The sequence below is a fragment of the Gracilinanus agilis genome, chromosome 3, assembly GCF_016433145.1.
Source record: "Gracilinanus agilis isolate LMUSP501 chromosome 3, AgileGrace, whole genome shotgun sequence".
Taxonomy (NCBI): Eukaryota; Metazoa; Chordata; class Mammalia; order Didelphimorphia; family Didelphidae; genus Gracilinanus; species Gracilinanus agilis.
Window position 1 is genome coordinate 101,026,728 of NC_058132.1, and position 20,198 is coordinate 101,046,925.

The following is a 20,198-nucleotide window of genomic DNA, read 5'->3' on the forward strand; positions in this document are numbered from 1 at the left end:
TGAGGCCAGATTTGAACCTAGGACCTCCCGTCTCTAGGTCTGGCTCTCAATCCACTGAGCTACCCAGCTGCACCCATGACCTTCTCTTAAAGTGGCTTATGACAGAAGTAGTGCAGTTAATAATTATCTCCATTTTGTAGATGGGGAAACAAGCTCAGACCAACTGTAAATAAATACATACATATGTAAACAAAACATCATCAGACTTAAGAGTCAAGAAGATCTGAGTTCAAATTTAGTCCCAGACTCTTACTAGCTGGTGTGACTCTGAAAGTTTTTTCACCTCCATATACTTCAGTTTCGTCATCTATAAAATGGGGATAAATAATAGCATCCACTTCTCAGGGTGGCTATGAGAATGAGATATTTGTAAAGAGCTCTGTAAATAATGAAGTACTTATTAATGCTAGATATTGTTTTATATTATCTTATTAATTATCATATTAATGCTAGATACTGTTTTTATCATAACCACAGTGATAAATATAGCTTATTATTTTTAAGTAAAATTAAATAAATGCTGTTTTTAAAATAGTGGATTTTTTAAAAACCAGAAGATACTTTAGAGGTATTGATGAAGAAATTGGAGGCCCACAGGTTAAATGACTTGTCTAAATCACCAGTGACTTAACGAATGGCAGTGTCAGCACTAGAATTCAGGTTTCCTGACTCTCTGGCCACTGTTCCTACTTTTAAGCTAAGTTTAACTACAAAGAAACCTTCAACTATAGCATTTTCCCCCTTAATTCAAAGCCTGCTAATAAAGAGGTATAGTCTTTTGCAAAATGATAGGAGAAAATAAGAAGAAATCATTTAATGAACTTGGTTAAGTTAATTTGTTTCTCTTTCTATATGGTTAAAATGTTTTCAGTTTTTCCTTTCCTATCATCTGCTCAGGAGGAACATTATGTTTCCACCTTAAGCTTAAGAAATCTCATCATCACAAGATGGTTTCAGCTTTGATATGCAATACCTCCTACTCATCCTCAGCTGTCTCTTCCCTCTGACTGGAGGTCTGAGCAACAAACTCCTTCCAAGGCCTCCCTTTTGTAGAGGGCTCAGACTTTCCGGCCACCTCTTCATTTCCTACCAGCTTCTCTCGATTTGATTATATGAACATCATGCCCTTGTGCTGGCAACACATTCAATATTAAGCTCCTCGAGGAATGGAACTGTCTTTGCCTCTTTTGGTATCTCCAGAGCTTAAAAGCCACAATGCCTGGCATATAGTAAGCACTTAATGAACATTTATTGATTATGCTGCTGATCAGTTTATACTAGCTTGGATTCTCTGAAACGATCTTAGGGAACAATATAGCACAATTTCTTCTGCCATTCTCTAACTGATGGATGTCCCTGTAGATTCTAGTTTGCTTTTCTTTTTCCTCTTTTTAAATCCTCACTTTAAGATAAGAATTTGTTTTTGCTTTCAGCTATTTCCTCCATGATGTTATCATCTAACTCAGCCTTCTCCACTCCCTATCCCTACTTGCACAGCTGAGACAGATGTATTTAAACACGTGTGTGTGTGTGTGTGTGTGTGTGTGTGTGTGTGTGTGTGTGTGTGTATAAAGATATATATATATATAATGTTGGGTCTGGAGTCAGAAAGACTGGTGTTAGAAACTGAAACATAGTAGCACATTGTAGCACAATCCAGAGAAAGAACTGTGGAATGGAAATGCATTAGAAAAATATAGGATCAACCACATAGTGCGATAGGGATATGATTAGGGTTTTGATGTTAAAGGATCACTACTGCAAATATGAATGGAAATAGGTTTTGAACAATGATGCTTGTATAACCCCAATGCAACTGCTTGTCAGCTCCGGGAGGGAGGAGGAAAGAAGGAAGGTAGAAAATATGAATCATGTAACCATGGAAAAATATTCTAAATAAATAAATTTAAATTTAAAAAAAGAGAAAAAAAGATTGGTGTTCAAACATGACCTCTTTGACACTAGTTCTCTGTGACCCCAGTGGAAAAGTCACTTAACTTCTGCCGTGGTTTCATTTATAAAATGGGGATAGTAACAATATTTATTTCCTGGGGTTGTTCTGAACATCAAATGAGATGATATTTTTAAAGTGTTTAGCACAGAACCTGGCACATAGTAGAGGTGCTATATAAAAACAATTATTCCCTCCCTCCCACCACCCCAGTCTATTTCAGATAAGGGTATGGTTCATGCTCAATCCTCCCACCTTTTTCTTCCATATTAATGAACTCTCTTTCTTACTCATGAACCCCACTTATGTGCAATGGCAACTTCTATCCACCTCTTCTGTTCCCTTTCACTAGGGTATTCCTCTTTTTAACTCTCTTTTCTTTTCCCTTCTTAAAATCCCTAGAACAGAACTTAGTCTATCTCCAGGTCCTCTGACTTCTTTCTTTCATTAATCCTTTGAAGACATCAAGGTTCTAAGGACACTTCTTTCTTCTGCCTCTGTTAGAATGCTATCACTACATCATACAACACCTTCCAAATGTTCCTTACTAGATTTCTTTAGTCGCTTGTGCTTGTATTTCAAACTTCCTTCTCAATTTTGGTTATTTCAATGAAAATGCTCGAAGGTCCTCCATCAATACTATCAATGGTTCATTTCTTCTGCCCTTCCTCTTCTTTGATGTATGTCTGTATCATATGCCTTCTGGACTGCTGTATTCTAAGATCTCTCATTTAGAGTAGAAGCTTCCAGGTCTTACATGATACTGATTGTTGTCCTTTGGCATTTGAACTGCTTCTTTCTGCATGCTTTTTAATACTTTTTCTTTAAAATGGAAGCTCTGAATTTGGCTTATAACATTCCTAAGATTTTTCCTTTTAGAGTTCTGTTAAGTGGCAGATTTTTTTCCCCATCTCCTTGTTTCTCCTCTGGTTCTACTAGAACTGGACAGTTTTCAACTTATGATTTGAATATATGTGCAGGTTTTTCATTTTTTTTTTTAAATTATGTATTTTGGAAAGTCCAATGATTTTTTTTTTAATCCTTGTACTTCGGTGTATTGTCTCATAGGTGGAAGATTGGTAAGGGTGGGCAATGGGGGTCAAGTGACTTGCCCAGGATCACACAGTTGGGAAGTGGCTGAGGCCGGGTTTGAACCTAGGACCTCCTGTCTCTAGGCCTGACTCTCACTCCACTGAGCTACCCAGCTGCCCCTAGTCCAATGATTTTTGAATTCTCTCACCTTTACCTGCTTTCAAGGTCAGTTACATTTGATAGCAGTTATCTTAATTTTCTCCCACTTTTTCAATCTTGATTTTGTTCTAAGATAGTCTGCTTTCCAATGAAGCCATTGATTTCTGTTTGGTTTATTTCACTTTTCAGCTTTTTTCAATTTCTTAGGTAAGGTTTACCATTTTCTCTTCTAAATTACTTACTCTTCCAATTCTCACCCCTCCCCCCAAGTATTGATTTCATTTAAAATCTCGTTTTATTTCTTTTGATATTTATGCAATCCTTGTGAAAAAACCTTTTTTCCTTCTCCTTTGAGTCTCTTGCTTACAGTTGTTTCTTGCTTCTTTGGGGGAATATCGCTAGATCTACAATAATTTCTCAAATTAGTTGATGTTTTAATACTTATCTCTTTGGTCTTTAGGTCCTAATTGAGGTTTTAAGACTGGCTCAGGTTCCACTCACTACTGCCCCTCCCCCTAAAAAAACCAAAACAACCCTTACCTTCTGTCTTAGAATCAATACTGTGAATTGGTTCCAAGGCAGAAGAGTGGTAAGGGCTAGGCAATGGGGGTTAAGTGACTTGCTTAGGGTCACACAGCTAGGAAGTGTCAGGCCAGATTTGAACCCAGGACCTCTCATCTCTGGGCCTGGCTCTCAATCTGCTGAACCACCCAGCTTCATGACATGGTTGGCCCTGTATGGCCTCTTCCTGGGTCTCCTTGGTTCCTGTGCTGATCTTTCCCTCCCAGAATAAGGTTCCTCTGGATTCCACTCCCCCCTTCTCCTAAACCTTTATGTTTTGCCTTAGAATCAATACTAAGTATTAGTTCCAAGGCAGAAAAGTGGTGAAGGCTGGTCAGTGAGGGTTAAAGTGACTTGTCCAGGGTCATATGGCTATTGCCTCAGGCCAGATATAAACTCAGGACCTCCCATCTCTATGCCTGGTTCTCAATCCACTAAGCCACCTAGCTGGTTCCCTCTAGATCAGTGATTCCTAAAGTGGGCACCACCACCCCCTGGTGGGTGCTACAGCGATCCAGGAAAGTGGTGATGGCCACAGGTTCATTTATCTATCCTATTAATTGCTATTAAAATTTAAAAAAAAATTAATTTCCAAGGGGCTAAGTAATATTTTTTTCTGGAAAGGGGGTGGTAGGCCAAAAGTTTGGGAACCATTGCTCTAGATCTTTGATGTTCAAGGTCTCTCTACAGCATCTTGGACACAGTGCTAGGGAGATCCAGGGCCCTGGCCTGGGCTTTCCTGGCTTGAGTCCTGATAGGCAGCTCCAGCCACTGCTATTCTCTAGGGCTTTTAAGATCCCTAATCTGGAGAATTTTGACCACCTTGGGGTATTGCTAAGGGTTTGGGGGTGGGGCAATGTGTTTTACTTTTGATGCCTTTAAGGGAAGAGCCTTTCAGAATAAATGTGTCTCTGGCTCATCCCTGGTGACAATGGGAGACCATTAGTTTGTATCCCTGTATTGGCTTTGCTGGTGGTCTCATTTCTTGCTGTCTGTGGATTTCTAGATGACTTTTTGTGCAATTCTTGAAGCAGAAGAATCACTGAATGTAGTTTCTTATTGAATTTCTTAATCATCATTCAATCTGGGGCAAATTTCAGATTTTTGCTGGAGTATGTGGGAGTGCGGCAGTCTGTCTCAATTGATTGTTTTTTTTTTTAAAGTTCTTACTTATATACTAACATTTTATAGAGACAGAACACTAGAATGTCATAGCACTAGGATCAGAGTTGAGAAGACCGGGCTTCAAAACTCACCTCAGACACTGGAGCTATGAGCTTGGGCAAATCATTTAACTTCTTTGCACTTTGGTTTACTCACATACAAAAATGAAGGGGTTAGACTTGATGACCTTTGAGGTCTTTTCTGCCTCTAAATCTATAATTCTTTGATCCAATGGACCCATCTAGTCCAACCTTCTCATTTTAAAGAATGGGAAAGTGAGGCCCAGACAGGTAAAGTGATTTTCTGAAGGTGATACAACAAGCTAGTGATAATCAAATTCAGAACAGAAGTTCCTTGACTCTGACTCCAGTATTTTCTTGTGTTACATTTTAAAAGAGTATTCTCTCTCTTTTTGTGAGTTTATTGATGCAATAATTCATTTCCTACTATGTACGAGGGATCACTTACCCTTTAGTAGTCCGAGCTGTCACTATAAGTTGCAATGCCTTGGCTTGCAATCTCATGTGGTGAATAATGACCACTTGTCTGCTTTCCACTCCACTGTACATAAATTCCATCTTGTATGTTTCTTCCATGATCTAGAAACAAAGTGGTAGTGCCTCTTAATGTCAACACAGCAAAGAACCCCACACAATTAAGACATTTAAGATTCTCCAGTAGTGGAGCTTTTTAGAGGCAAATATGGTACAGAGGAGAATGCTTTACAAATATCAAAGCACTAAAGAAATCAACGCCCAAATATCCTTACTTTTGAATGATTCAGAGAAACTGTAAATTAGCAAGAATGTGTACACATACACACACAACATAGCACACACACAAGGGGAGCAGTGGATAGAGTGCTGGCCTATAGTCAAGGATAGCTGAGTTCAAATCTGGCTTCAATACATTTCTTAGCTAAGTGCAGTTGGGCAAGCAACTTATTTGCCTTAGTTTTTTAAAATATAAAATGCAGCTAATAATAGCACCTACTTTCCCAGGTTGTTGTGATGTTAAAATAAAATATTTATAAAGTGCTTAGCATGGTTCCTAGCTTGCAGTAAACACTATATAAATGTGGGTGAATACAACCCCTCTATATTGTTAATATTATATATAAATTATAATATATAGTAGCGATAATGTGTATATATATATATGTATATATATATAAACATATATAGATGTAGCTATCTTTAAGGTTTACAAAACACTTTACCTGTCATCTCATTTAATCTTCAAATAATCCTGGGAAGAAAGTATATCATTATCTTTATTTTATAGATGAGCAAATTATCAGAGGTTAAGTGACTTGCCCAGGGTCACAAAGCTAATAAGTGTCCAAGGCAGGATTTTAACTCAGGTCATTTTAACAATTTCAAGTCTAGTGCTCTATCACCTAGATGCTTAATAGGCTATGAATCAGGAATAATAATAATACCTAGCCTTTTTTTTTTTTAATCCTTACCTTCCATCTTGGAGTCAATACTGTGTATTGGCTCCAAGGCAGAAGAGTGGTAAGGGCTAGGCAATGGGGGTCAAGTGACTTGCCTAGGGTCACACAGCTGGGAAGTGTCTGAGGCCAGATTTGAACCTAGGACCTCCCATCTCTAGGCCTGACTTCTCAATCCACTGAGCTACCCAGCTGCCCCCACCTAGCCTCTTTATAGTGCTTTAAGTGTGTAAAGAACTTTACACATCCTATCTCAATTCTTTCATTCAAAGTTGGAATAATATAGGCATCTGATCCAGATAGTCAGTCTTTGGTTCTAGCCAGGCTGTGTCTGAAAGGCTATAGTTTTAAGCTTACCTGTTTAGCAGCAGCTGATGCCATGTCACTCTGTTTTATATAGAGTGGGGCAGCCATGTTCCATAGCTTTTCCTGCAAGGCCTGCAAAGAAATAAACTATGATCCAGGAGCCCATCAATAGAATAACATCTTCAAAGACTTCATGGTGTCTGAGACAGAGAAGGTGTTAATAAATGTTTGCTGATTGACTGTATAGTTTCACAAGGTTTAGAAATACTAAAAGTGTTAATTTGGGGCAGGGAGTATATCTTAATTTATCTGACTAGTAAAGAACCACCTGGAGACTATATAGTGGGAAACAGCAGAAAATGAGGATAAATACTTTTTAAATGAATAAATCATTACATTTATTAATTGCACTATATAAAGTACTAGTTGCTGAGGGAGACATGTAAAATACGGTCTCTGTCCTTACAGACTTTAGATTTGATTCAGAGGCAAATATATAATATAATACACACACACACACACACACACGTACGCACGCACGCACAAAAACGTACACTACTTAGAATGTAAGTAAATTTGAAAAAATCCTCTGAGTCAGTTGAGGGAGTTAAGAGAATTTGGAAAGGCTTTATTTATAAGATAGACGGCACTCATTGGGCATGAAAGATGAACAGGATATCAAGAGGCAGAGGCAGGGAGTGATTTTCCTAAGAGAGGCTTCTGTATCTATCCTGTCAGAGGTCTAGTAGTGGGGTAATGACAAGGGCCCTATACTAGAATCCCCTAACTCCCAAACTTCCTGCCTGAGTGTCTTTCTGCATTTATTTCATCTCTATGGGCACTAGTCTCCTTACCTCAAAAATGAGGGAAGTGTATTGGATGATCTCTTTATATCTTTCTGGCTCTAAATTTTATGATCCATTTTTGATCTGAAGTTTAAAAATAAAAATCTTCCATGCTCAGGTTTTAATTCATTCAAATTGTGCAGAGGAGATGGCTGGAGAAGTTTCTGACAATTGTTTTTTCATTGCCATTTTAATTTGATTCTCAGGATTTTGGAGCTAAGAGACTTTAAAATCAAGAATGCTAGAGCTAGAAGGGCTTTTAGGACACAGACTAATAGTGCCAGAGGTGACTTTAGAATATATGAATATCAATGATCTTTATCTTCTGTCTTAACATCAATTCTAAGACAGAAGGGTAGTATGAGTTATGCACTGGGTTAAGTGACTTGCCCAAGGTCACACAGCTAGACAGTGTCTTAGTCCTTGCAACTCCAGGCATTCTATCTACTGTGTTACCTAGTTGCCCCATAATATAGAATATTAAAGAATCAAATGTTAGGGATAGAAGGGCTCTGTATATACAGAGGTGGAAACAAGTTCAGAAAAAAAAGTGGCATTTCCAAGAATAATCAGTAAATTAGTAGAACTATTAGTTTAAAGTCTCCTGATTCTCAGTCTAGTGTTACTGATACCATGCATTTTGCAGCCAGGAAAAACTACATAAGTAAAATCTATGTTAGGCAGGGCAAGGCATATGATAATCAGATTAAGTCTACACTGCCCATCTTTAGATTTAATCACCAAAGGTGAGAATACCTCTAATTCTGGGAGGTCCATAACCCCCTTATGCTAGAGTAAGGGACAAATCAGAATCAATAGACCCGCCCCATAGGCGGTCTATGAGAATTGTCTATTGTGATTGGACATGCAGATTAGGAGGGAGGTACAGGAAGTGATGCATAAGTGACTCCTTTAAAAGGAGAAGGTCTCAGTCAGCTGAGGTCTTTGGTGGAAGAGAGCATCTGGTGAGAACCTCTTCTGGTTCACGGAGGAGTGTTGGAATGCTGAGACTCTGGTGGGACCTCTGACTGCTTCCCTTTGAATTGTCAGGTGGTAAGTTAAGCTGACTCTCTCTTTCTTCCCTTGGAGTTTCTGGAGGCTCTACCCTCAGGGAGGCCTCTCTTGCCTCCCTAATTGTAAAAGGCCTTGTTGCTAGAAACCTTGTTTAATTAACCTCTATGCCCCTCTGCTGGGCCTCTAAATTCTTACCTGGTTCGGGCCTCTGGTCTGGGCCAGAGTTTCTCTCTCTCAATTTCCCTACCTTCAACCTTCCTAATTGTAAATAAACTTCCATAAAAGTCAATTTTGACTTGAGATTATTCTTAATTGAGGATTGATAATAGTTCAATCCTCTGGCGACTACCTTTTAATATATTGAACCCATAAAACCCCCTTTTCACCCTTACAGGCATTATAATACACATTTTATAAATAAGGAAACTGAGGCTGAGAGAAAATGAGAATGAATTAAGTGGCAGAGCTGGGCCTCAAACCTAATGTCCTTTAATATTAGACCTGCTAATGAGAAAAAGCCTCTGACAATTGTCTTGGTCTCACTTGCCCACACTCATTAGTCAAAACATCATTAATCACTTTTTATCCAAAAAAGATTCAGGCTAATAGTAGCTTAAATATGATTGCTGCACGCTTATTAACTAGGAATAGACTCTTTTAGGTGTCCCCTAAATCCAGCTGGCCTCATCAATCTAACTTTGATGACCTAAAGTAGTTCTGGATCACAGTCCTGTATATTTGGTGTTACTGGCTAGCCAAGATGAAATGTCAACAAAGGTTTACTTTGAAGAGCAAAGAAAATGAGGTGGTTTTTTTTTAACTTTAATAAAATGATTTGTGCCTCCACAAAGAATATCAAGGAAATGTAAGCAAATCCTTTGTCATTCAAATTGTACATTTCCATCAAAAGAACAATTTACCAGAGATCCTGATATAAATATGTCCCTTGGCAAGACATCTTAAACACATACACATCTCCCTGGCTGTCTGGTGTGTTGACATCCCACATTCACAGAACTCAAGTCTTTAGCAACTACCTCAAAGGAACAGAAGAATAATAATCTATTTCCTGGAAATTACTATTTCTTTAATTAAAGGGCAAATATAATTATACTGATGAACATGTGGTATCTATAAGAAGACAAGTTTCCCCTTGTAAACAGTAGTAACATGCAACTGCTACTTCTCACATTTATATGGGGCTTCGAGGCTCACAATGAACTTTTACTTGAAACTCCAAGAGCCAGGCAGCAGGGGCATTATGATCCCCATCTTACAAAGGAAAATACTGAGGCTTGGAGAAGTTCAGTATGTGTTTGTGGGCACAAAGCTAGTCAGTGTATCAGAACTAAGACCCAACCCAAACCTCTTAGTTCAAGGCTATACTATACTATGTGGCCATTAAGAACTTGCCCCAGGCTTTAAAATGTCATTATAGCATAACTGCCACTACCAAAAGACAGGGCCAAACCTTGATGAGAAGCAGCTGACACCGAAGATAAGTTGCAGAAAAGTCTGCTACTCCTGCCAGGTCAGACTGAAGTTCTCCAAGTCTCTGCAGGTCACTGAAAGATATAAAAACCAGAAGCAAATGGAGGTCTTAGATTTATAAATGGTTTAAATGAAAAGGAGCCTCAGAAATCATCCACTATGACCCCCCTCCTTTTACAGATAGATAACTGGGGCCCAGAGAAGGAGCTCTATAAGTTTCATGCCTGAAGCCATGTTGGCAGTCAGTGGCAGAATGGGTCTCATAATCCAATTCAATTATTTTTATAGAGGAGAAAACTGAACTCCAGAGAGGTGAAGAGACCTGTGCTAAAGTCTCCCAGGTGATTGGGAAGATGGCTGGCTGCCAGACAACACTGCTAATCCAAAAATAAACATTTTTGTGAAAGGTAAGTAAGCATTTGTTTAACCCCTCTAGGAAGGAAGAATACCCTCTTTACAACATCCCCCACAAATGGTCATCTAGATTTTTCCTAAACAACCCTATTTAACCCATCCTTCTTCTTTGTGTGTGCTTTCCTGATCTGCCTCTCCTTTGGTCTCTAGGTAGAGTCTTCAATATGTGAGAGATGCCAAACCAGCTGTGCAGCTGACTAGAATTGGGTACCTGCCAAATTCATTCCATTCTTTGTTGGCTGGCTAGCACAATAGGCCCTGCAGCTAGTCATTCATTATGGTACAGACTCTGCAGACCTCTGGGAAACCTACTGATGTCACAGCCTCTACAATGAAAGCAATCACCTTTAATTTGGACAAAATAGAAAGCAACACATTTCCATTCACCCAAGGTAAATGCTAACAGAGTTCACAAAAATAGGTAGAAGTCACAATGAAAGAAGGCAGGGCTGACCTTGGTGAGGAATAAAGTAAGCTCACACAGAAAGGCAATATGATACAGAGAAAGGAAGCTTGGATTTGAGAGTCAGATGAAGTTGGTGGTTCAATTCTTGGCTGAACTACTTGCCATAATAGTCCAATACAAACTAAACACTATAATGTGAAAGAAAGGATATGCACACAGAACGAAATTAGAAATAGTACTCGGGTTTTAGAAGAGGTAGACTTTGGAAAATGGATAGCCAATATTCGGACCATACAATACTACCTATGTGACTTGAGCAAGGCCCATGACCGCTCTAAATTTCAGTTTATCTAAAAAGTGGAGATAATACCTGTACTACTCACTTTACAAAACTACTGTGAAGATTAAATTTATAAAATAACAGTAAATACTACTTGCTGAAAATGCTTTAAGATTTACAAAGAACTTTCTTCACAGAAATTCTGTGGAGTAATTGAAGCACTTTTCTCCTAGGTTGGCAGGTGAGGAAGCAGAGGCCCCAAAAGGCCAGGTACCTTGACCAAGTTCATAAAGGCTGCAAGTGCTGGGAGCTAGAATTCAGAGGCGCTCTCCCACCAAGCCCAACCTCTCATTAGCCCACAATACCTCTCAATTAGAATGGGAATTAAGCCCTTTGAAAGGCAGCATAGCGTGACAGACAGAGAGATGACCTTGCAGCCAAGAAGCCTTAGGTTCAAGTCCCATCTCTGATGCCTCCTGGCTGTACGAGTTTCAATCAGCCTCTTAATCCCTCAGTGCTGAAAGTAGCAGAGAGGGTGGCAACTTGCATTGGTAGAGGAAAGTTCCTCATTCTTCAGATCTTTATTCAATGAGTTATGGGGTCCAGACCTTATTCCTATTAAGCAATTTATAAGTATAATGCAAGTATAATAATAACAGTAACTTAATATTATAATTATAGATACAAAACCCACTGTTGTTAAAAAGCACTAGCAAACATAAAAACAAATGGATGTTTAATATAGTATTATTTATCTAAAAACCAAGAGCTAGTATGGTATTAATGGAAATCAAGTAGAAGCCTTTCCAGCAAGAAAAGGGTAATGCAAGGATAACCAGGACCATCACTAAAATTTTGTATGGTCTGAGAAATTGCAACTACAGCAATAAGAAAATAAAAAGAAATGGAAGGAGGGGGCAGCTAAGTGGCTCAGTGGTCAGAGAGCCAAGCCTAGAGATAGGAGGTGAGTGGAGGGTTCAAATGTGGCCTTAGAAATTTCCCAGCTGTGTCATCCTGGGCAAGTCATTTAACCCCCATTGCCTAGCCCTTACTGTTCTACCTTGAAGTCAAAACACTGTATTGATTTTAAGACAGAAGGTAAGAGTTTAAAAAAAGAAAGAAATTAAGAAAATAAGCATAGACAAAAGAGAGGAAAAAATGGCAACTTTTTGCAAATGATATGATAATTTAAAGAACTGAGTCAACTAAAAATTAAATGGAGCACTTAACCTCAGCAAAGTTACAGGATATTAAATAAATCCATCTATATCATTAGTATTTCTATATATTACTAATGAGACTTAGCAACAGGAAGAGCTAAAAATTCCATTTAAAATAATTAGAAAATGTAAAAAACACTTGAGTCTTCCTGCCAAAACACATACAGGAACTATCTAAAGAAAGACCTACACAAATAGACAAATATTACCTGCTCATGGGTAGGTCATGTCAATATAATAAAAGTGATAATACTACCTAAATTAATCTATTCAGTATCATTGAAAATTTATTTTAGAACACTTTTTAGAGATAGAGGAAAAAATACCAAAATTCATCTGAAAGAACAAAAGGTCAAGAATATTAAGGGAAATCGTGAAAATCTGTAAAGTCTGGCAATACCAGATCTCAAACATTACAACAAAGTAATAATCACCAAAATAATTTGGTACTGGTTTGAAACAGAGAGGTCAATCAGAGGAACAGATTAATTAAACAAAATACAGAAGCAAACAAAAACAGCAGGCTAATGTTTGAATAATTCAAAGACCCCATCTCCTGGGGCACGAAATTGCTCCTCAAAAACAAAACAAAATAAAAAGTACTGAGTAACCTGGGAAGAACTCTAGCATAAACTAGGTATAGACCTATACTTTCTGTCTTATAGCAAGAGAAGTTCCAAACGTATGTATGACTTGGACATAAAAGGTGACATTACAATCAAATTAGAGGAGCAAAGAAAAAGTTAACTTTTATCTATAGATGGTAGAAGATTTTGTGATCAAACAAGAGTTAATATGGATCACAGAAGTGAAAATAAGCAGTTTTAATTATATTGATTTAATTGATAGAGGTGATGGACCAAATATGCCCACTGAACCATATTTTTTAGACATGGCCATTGCTAGAATTTGTTTTGTTTGAATATGCATATTTGTTACAAAGATTTTATTTTGCTCTCCTTCGTCCCTCACAATTCACAAAGGAGAGTACAGTGGACGCCTGAGCGCATATATTTTTGTTAATAAAAAAATAAATTAGAAATGCTATAATCATAAAGAAATTTTATGCCAACTCTAACAGCACTCGGAACAGCATAATGTTGTTATTTAACTGGTGCTTTATTTCTATAATTAGAAGTTCTCTGAAGGCAATGGTCCTTTACCACACTATGATTTAGTCAATCAACAGGTGATTTGGCTGAGGACTACAAATATTTACTTGTTGACTGATAAGGTATATTTAAGAACAAGGGTCAAAATGGAAAAAAAAAATGATGACTTTAAGACAGACATAAAGAAACACAAGAAAATATAGGGAGTGAAAAATAGACCTTCCCATTTCTAAACAAGAGAACTGAGTCCAAATGAAGGTGTAAATATTTTTGAAACATTATAAGAACACATTTAGGGGGCAGCTGGGTAGCTCAGTGGATTGAGAGTCAGGCCTAGAGATGGGAGGTCCTAGGTTCAAATCCCGCCTCAGACACTTCCCAGATGTGTGACCCTGAGCAAGTCACTTGACCCCCATTGCGCACTCTTCCACCTAGGAGCCAATACACAGAAGTTAAGGGCTTAAAAAAACACACACACACACACACATTTACTATGTTTGATGAATTATTCAAACAACGAATTAAAAACATTAATTTTTAAAAATCATCCCTGTTTTTGTTAAAATTCGTGGATAAAGCCAGTCAAATTAAATGTTGATTAAATTCTTAAACCAAATGTTATTTATGACAAATATTTCTCTTTTGGTCCCTGAGAATCTCCAAACACTGAATTTACTATTAATTCTACTTACAGGCTTACATAGTAACAAGGTATGTTGGAAAGACCAAAATAAGAATGAGTTTTGGTGATTTTTCAAAAGCTATTTTCAACCCTGCTCCCAGATGATTCCAGATTATAAACATTTCCTTTCCACTTCACTATTTTCTGAAATAGTTCCCAGATCAGAAAATGTGCACAGCTCCAATGAGTCTTCCAAAGCTTCTAAAGGCAGGCATATTGTTGCAAAGAACACAACCACACCACACATAGACAGAAACTGATATGTAAAACATTCCTAAGAGAAAACACAAGATGCATTTTATACGAATTACTATCACTTCTAAGCAAACTAAGAACACCATCTGTTTCACATTCAGCCTCAGAAGAAATGCACATATCCTAAAACTCCATTCAGAGAATCTCAGAAAGGGAAGAAGTCATTAGAACAGAAGACACCATGTGATAGCCCTTTAGATCTGGCTCAAGTCTTCATCTCTTTTTATCTAGACTACTGTTAATAGCCTCTTAAGGGGTCCTTCCTGACTGCTGCCTATCTCCTCTAATACATTTCTTTATAACATTGGCCAAGTAGTCTTCTTAATGGACTGCTTTGATCATGTTACTCCTATATCATAATAGCTACCATTTACAAAGTGCTTTTTGGTGTGCAGAGCCCTTTTTCAAATATCTCATTTGAGCTCCACAACAACCTTGGGAGAAGGGTGCTATTGTTAGCCTCATTTTATAACACAATTTTAAGGGAAAAGAAGCAGACATGGTTAAGTGACTTACCGAGGGTCATAGAGCTAATAAATATCCAGGGCCAGATTTGAACTTGGGTCTTCCTGACACCAGACCAGAACTCTATCCACAATGTCCCTGTTGCATACTAAATAAAGAATAAAACCTGGCTACCTCCATAACTTTGCCCTAATATACCTCTCCAGTTTTTATCTCATATTACTTTCCTTTACATATTCCAAATTTAATTCTCTCCTTGGTTCTCTATTTTCATCCTGCCTCTGTGTCTTTATTCATCTAATTCCTATATGGAGTGAAATATCCTCAGATCCATTTATGATATTCTTTGCTTTGCCTTCAAAGCCCATCTTAGGTGTCACCTCCCTATAAAGCCTTCTGGACCATTACCTCCAGGTGAAAATGATCTGTCCCTCCTCAGACATCTCACAGCTCTTTGAATGGACCTCACCTTTGCACTTATCTCATTCTCCCTTCTACCATATTTATACACCTGTCTTTCTTGCCTCAAGTTCCTGTAAGGCAAAGGTTTTTGGTCAAACATATACAGGTATCCCTTCCACATCGTAACTTTCCCCATCAAGGTTTCAATATATCATAGGTCAGCATAAAAAATAAAATGGGAATTTGGGGGGAGTTTTGCAGAAGCCACAGACACAACACTAGAAGGCCAACAGATGACATAGAAAAAGTTTAGAAACTCAGAAATGCATGAAGCAAATGTATAGTATAAAATATCAACATATTTTATGTTTTAAAACCATAAATTTTAAAATTTAAAATTGTGGTTTTAAAACCACAATTTCTTTTTTAAAGTTAAAATAAGTAAAAAATTAGTTTGCAAAAAGAATGTGAAAGCAAGCAGGTAACAAAGGCTAGAAATGTAGAGATATCTTACCATTGACCTACATATAGTCTATGACCAAATAATTTTACAAATTTACCATAAAAGAAAAAGAAAAAATCCAGAATTCTTCTCTTATAGGAAGGAAAGGTCTAAAAATTTGACCTGGATTTTCCAGATGGTAAGGGCACCACATCCCTAACTCTCTACAAGGTGGAATGGAGACCTAGATTTTCATCACCCAGTAATTTTATTGAATGAATGTTGGTATTTTGGAATCTTTTTAATTCACTCATTATATACATATTTTATATGTTTATTACATATAAACAAGTATTTACATATCTATATGTGTGAATATATGTTTTTAAAAATCTTTACCTTCCATCTTAGAATCAATACTATTTACTGGTTCCCAGGCAATATAGTGGTAAAGGCTAGGCAGTGGGAGTTAAGTGACTTATCTAGTCACACAGCTAGAAAGTGTCTGAGGCCAGATTAGAACCAAGGACCTCCCATGTTATATGTATTTTATCTACATACTTTTGCTATTGTGAAGGATGAGACAATTTACTGCCCCATGACTACTTCTGATTTTGAATAAGACTGCTAAAGTTGGAGCTCTGACCACTATTCCCTGCTCTCTCACATCTATGCATACCATGTCCATCCTTTCAGCATCTCTATCCCCCTCCTTATCTTTCCATTGCCCTCTGGAACCCCTGTTCTATTAGCAACAAATTGCCCTTTATATTAGACCTATGGGCTCCCTCTGAAAATTAATTTGTATATTTTTTGTACTTGTATGTTTAAGTATTGTTCTCTCCATGCCCCTCCCCCCCCAAAGGTAATCTCCTTGAGGGCTGATATTATTTTACTCCTTTGTATCCTTAGCAAGTAGTACAATGCTGAAAACATAGAAGGTGCTTATAAATGCTTGCTGAATTGAAGTTAACCTCCTTGCCAGACTCTAAGGACCATGGGATCAGAGGCCATCTATTACCTACATTTTTTATCCTTCTTAGCACCCAGAACAGTACTCTGAACACAGCAGGCACTTAAAATGTTCCCCAAGGGAACTCATTCAGGCCTAGAGAATTACTTTGGTCCTTTGTAACTCTGAGGCTCTAGGATTCTCAGGGATTCTATAAAAGTGATATAGTTCTCCTACAATAATACCAACTCTGATAATAGACAAATTTTCATAGCATGTATCTATCATGTGGAATATAAATACTCACTTTAAGTAGCCCAAACTTTTACTATTAAAACTCATGACCTTGGAGGGCAGCTGGGTAGCTCAGTGGAGTGAGAGTCAGGCCTAGAGACAGGAGGTCCTAGGTTCAAACCCGGCCTCAGCCACTTCCAGCTGTGTGACCCTGGGCAAGTCACTTGACCCCCATTGCCCACCCTTACCACTCTTCCACCTATGAGAAAATACACCGAAGTACAAGGGTTTAAAAAAAAAAAACAAAAACTCATGACCTTGTAGAACAGCTAGGTAACACAATGAATAGAGCACCCAGCCTGGTGTTGGGCAGACCGGGGTTCAAATCTGGCCTCAGACACTTTCTAGCTGTGTGACCCTGAGCAACTCACTTATCCTTGGTTGCCTAGCCCTAACTGCTCTTCTGTCTTAGAAGTGATACTAAAACAGAAGAGTTTTAAAAACAATAACAAACAACCTTTGATAAAGATGAGCAACTTAAAGTGATGCAGAGAGGTAGAGTTTACAAAGAGCATACAACAATCCTAGGAGGCAAGCAGAGCCAATATTATCTGCCTATTTTAGAGAAGAAAGTTTAAGTAACTTGTTTGACATCATTCAACAACATGACATGGCTCTTGGTAGAGACTCGACTTAAACTCAGGTTTTCTAATTTCAAAGTCTCTTGCTTTTCTAACCGTATTGTGTTACTACGTACAACTCTTATGTTGAAGGACATTGTGGGGAGAAAATGAGGTCAGTTTAAGCCAAATTTTCAAAGCATGGAATCATGTGCTCATTTACTAAGGTCAGACATTGTGTCAAGTTCTAGCTTACAATACATAGTTGTTGCTACCAATATGAAAGGAAATTATGTACCAAAGAATACATTATTTTTTTTAATTTATAAGATTAGTTATGACTTTTACCAAAAAATTGTGGAATCTCATCTACAACTCTCTTACAAACTTATCACCCCCTAGTTAGTTCTGGCTATTTGGGTTTTTGCCATATTCTCAAGGACATAAGGAAGATTCTAAGCTCTTGGAAGGCAGGAACTGGGTTGTCTTAGTACCTTCCTTAGTACCCAGTACTAGACTCTACACAGAGGAAAATGCTTATTCACTGTTGGTTAATAGTGAATTATTTTGGACCCTATATTTTCAGATAGTAGGTGACAGAAAGGGACATGGTGTATATGCACAGGTTTCAAGATATTACCAATGAAGAACAAGAATAATAGATGTTATCAAGGAACTGTAGGAGAGCAGAAAGAGAAGACAGGCTGGTCACATGAGAATGAGGGATGAGAGGTAAGTAAAGTTGAGAAAAAGCAGGCAAATCCTCCAGGACATTGGGTGAACACTTATGGAAAACTTTCAGGAGTTCATGGATGAGAGTTGCACAGGATGACAAATATGCATATAGTAATATGCACTGTTGGAAGGAATTTCTTAATCAGTGAGAACACCCATCAATTGGAATATTTTTTTTCTTTAAATTAGAATTTCAGAATCTTTAAGTTGAAATGGAATTTTAACATTGTTCCAACTTCCCAACCACTTATATTAAGACAGTCATCTAGAATTGAACTTAACAGTTACAGGGAGCTCTCAACCTTGGATAAAAAAGAAATGTCCACTGTTGGGACAGTTCCTAGTAATCAGAAGGTTCTTTCATATGTTAAGCCAAAATCTACCTCCCTGTAGTTTATATTCCTTTGTCTGAGTTCTGATTTCTTAAAAAAAAAAAAAAAATCAAAGAATGTGCCTTGCCCTGTCTTCCACAATAGTCTAAATATATGAAGATAGCCTTATCATCCATTAGCCCCTTCTCTGGGTTAAACCTGTTCAGAGTTCTTGGTCTAAGGTGGTTTCTTGAATTTATACTATTCTAGTCACTCTTCTAGGTTGCTTTCCAATTTGCCACTCCCTGGTTCTCTTTAAATCGTGCTATCTACAGGCTTGCCTCCTCCTCCTCTACCTCTTTTTCCAATAATACTTCCCTCTCCTGGTACCAAGGCTCTCAATGATGAACTCCCATCTCGTTGTGGGTCCACCATATTACTTCCTGATCATTTCCAAACTAGGCTGCTACATATATGCCACCTGCTAAACTCTCTCCTACCTCCACTTTACAACTCTCTCTCCCCTATATTTGCCAATTTCCCCTTTCAGTAGGTAAACTTCCTTGAAAGGAAGAAATGTCTTACTTGTTTGATGAATTATCTTATAGCACTTAGCACCTGGCAAATAGTAAATGCTTTATAAATGTTTTTCATATTTTCCAACAGCTGAACACAATACTGCAGAAGTTATCTGAGCAATGGGACACACAATGGGGCTCTGGCATTTATTGACTGTGGGACTTTGGGAAAAAGATCCAACTGTTCTGAACCTCAGCTTCTCTGGCGGTTAAATAGGGATAACATGTGCACTTATAGTACCTTTCAGAAAGAGTTATGAAGGGGCTTTGTAAATCTTAAAGTAATATTGAAATAAAAGCTCATCCATTCTCTGATCTCAATACAAGACTTCATGCAGGCTAAAAGCACATTAGGTGGCAGTAGTGGTGATGGTATGTATGTGTGTGCGTGTATGTTTTTAAAGCCCCCATCGCCTCTGTTTATACTGCCCACATTAGGTCTGGATCCAGAATTTCAATGGTGATTCAGAGAACTCTTGATTAATGAAGAATCAGAAAGTCAGTTTGTGTCAGATGTGAGGTTTGAACCCAGGAATTCTTGACTCAGGCGAAGGTTATATCCACATACTACGCCATTTTCTGACTTCTTTTTATGGCTTAGAGGAAGAATAGAACCATCACCTTTATTACAGTGGAGATAAGAAAATGGACACTGTGATTGTTTGCTTTCACTGAGCCTAAGGGACACTCATTTTTCCTCCATCATTCCAAAGATTGTCTAAGCATCACTACCTACTCTCTCCTTCCTTTCTGGTGGGGTTACTCTTTTGCATCTTTTGCACACAGAGCAAACAGGTTTAAATAAATAATCCTTTTACTAAAAATTGCATTATACTGACTTCAGGCAGAAGCATTTGTCAAGATAGTTCAAAAGTAGTTGAGAACAGGGGGCAGCTGGGTAGCTCAGTGGATTGAGAGCCATGCCTGGAGACGGGAGGTCCTAGGTTCAAATCCGGCCTCAGACACTTCCCAGCTGTGTGACCCTGGGCAAGTCACTTGACCCCCATTGCCTACCCTTACCACTCTTCCACCTATAAGTCAATACACAGAAATTAAGGGTTTAAAATAAAACAAAACAAAAAAAAGTAGTTGAGAACAAAAACAAAAGGTAAAA

General features: G+C 38.0%; 1 protein-coding gene across 1 annotated transcript in view; it reads right to left on the reverse strand.

Annotated features, from left to right (window-relative positions):
* Window positions 1-20,198, reverse strand: part of INTS4 (integrator complex subunit 4) — a 123,806-nt gene that overhangs the window by 18,742 nt on the left and 84,866 nt on the right. The window contains exons 16-18 of the mRNA XM_044668183.1: window positions 9,957-10,050; window positions 6,678-6,758; window positions 5,336-5,466 (exon numbers count right to left, since the gene is read on the reverse strand). Coding sequence (XP_044524118.1) covers window positions 5,336-5,466; window positions 6,678-6,758; window positions 9,957-10,050 — 306 coding nt within the window. The remainder of the gene's footprint in view (window positions 1-5,335; window positions 5,467-6,677; window positions 6,759-9,956; window positions 10,051-20,198) is intronic.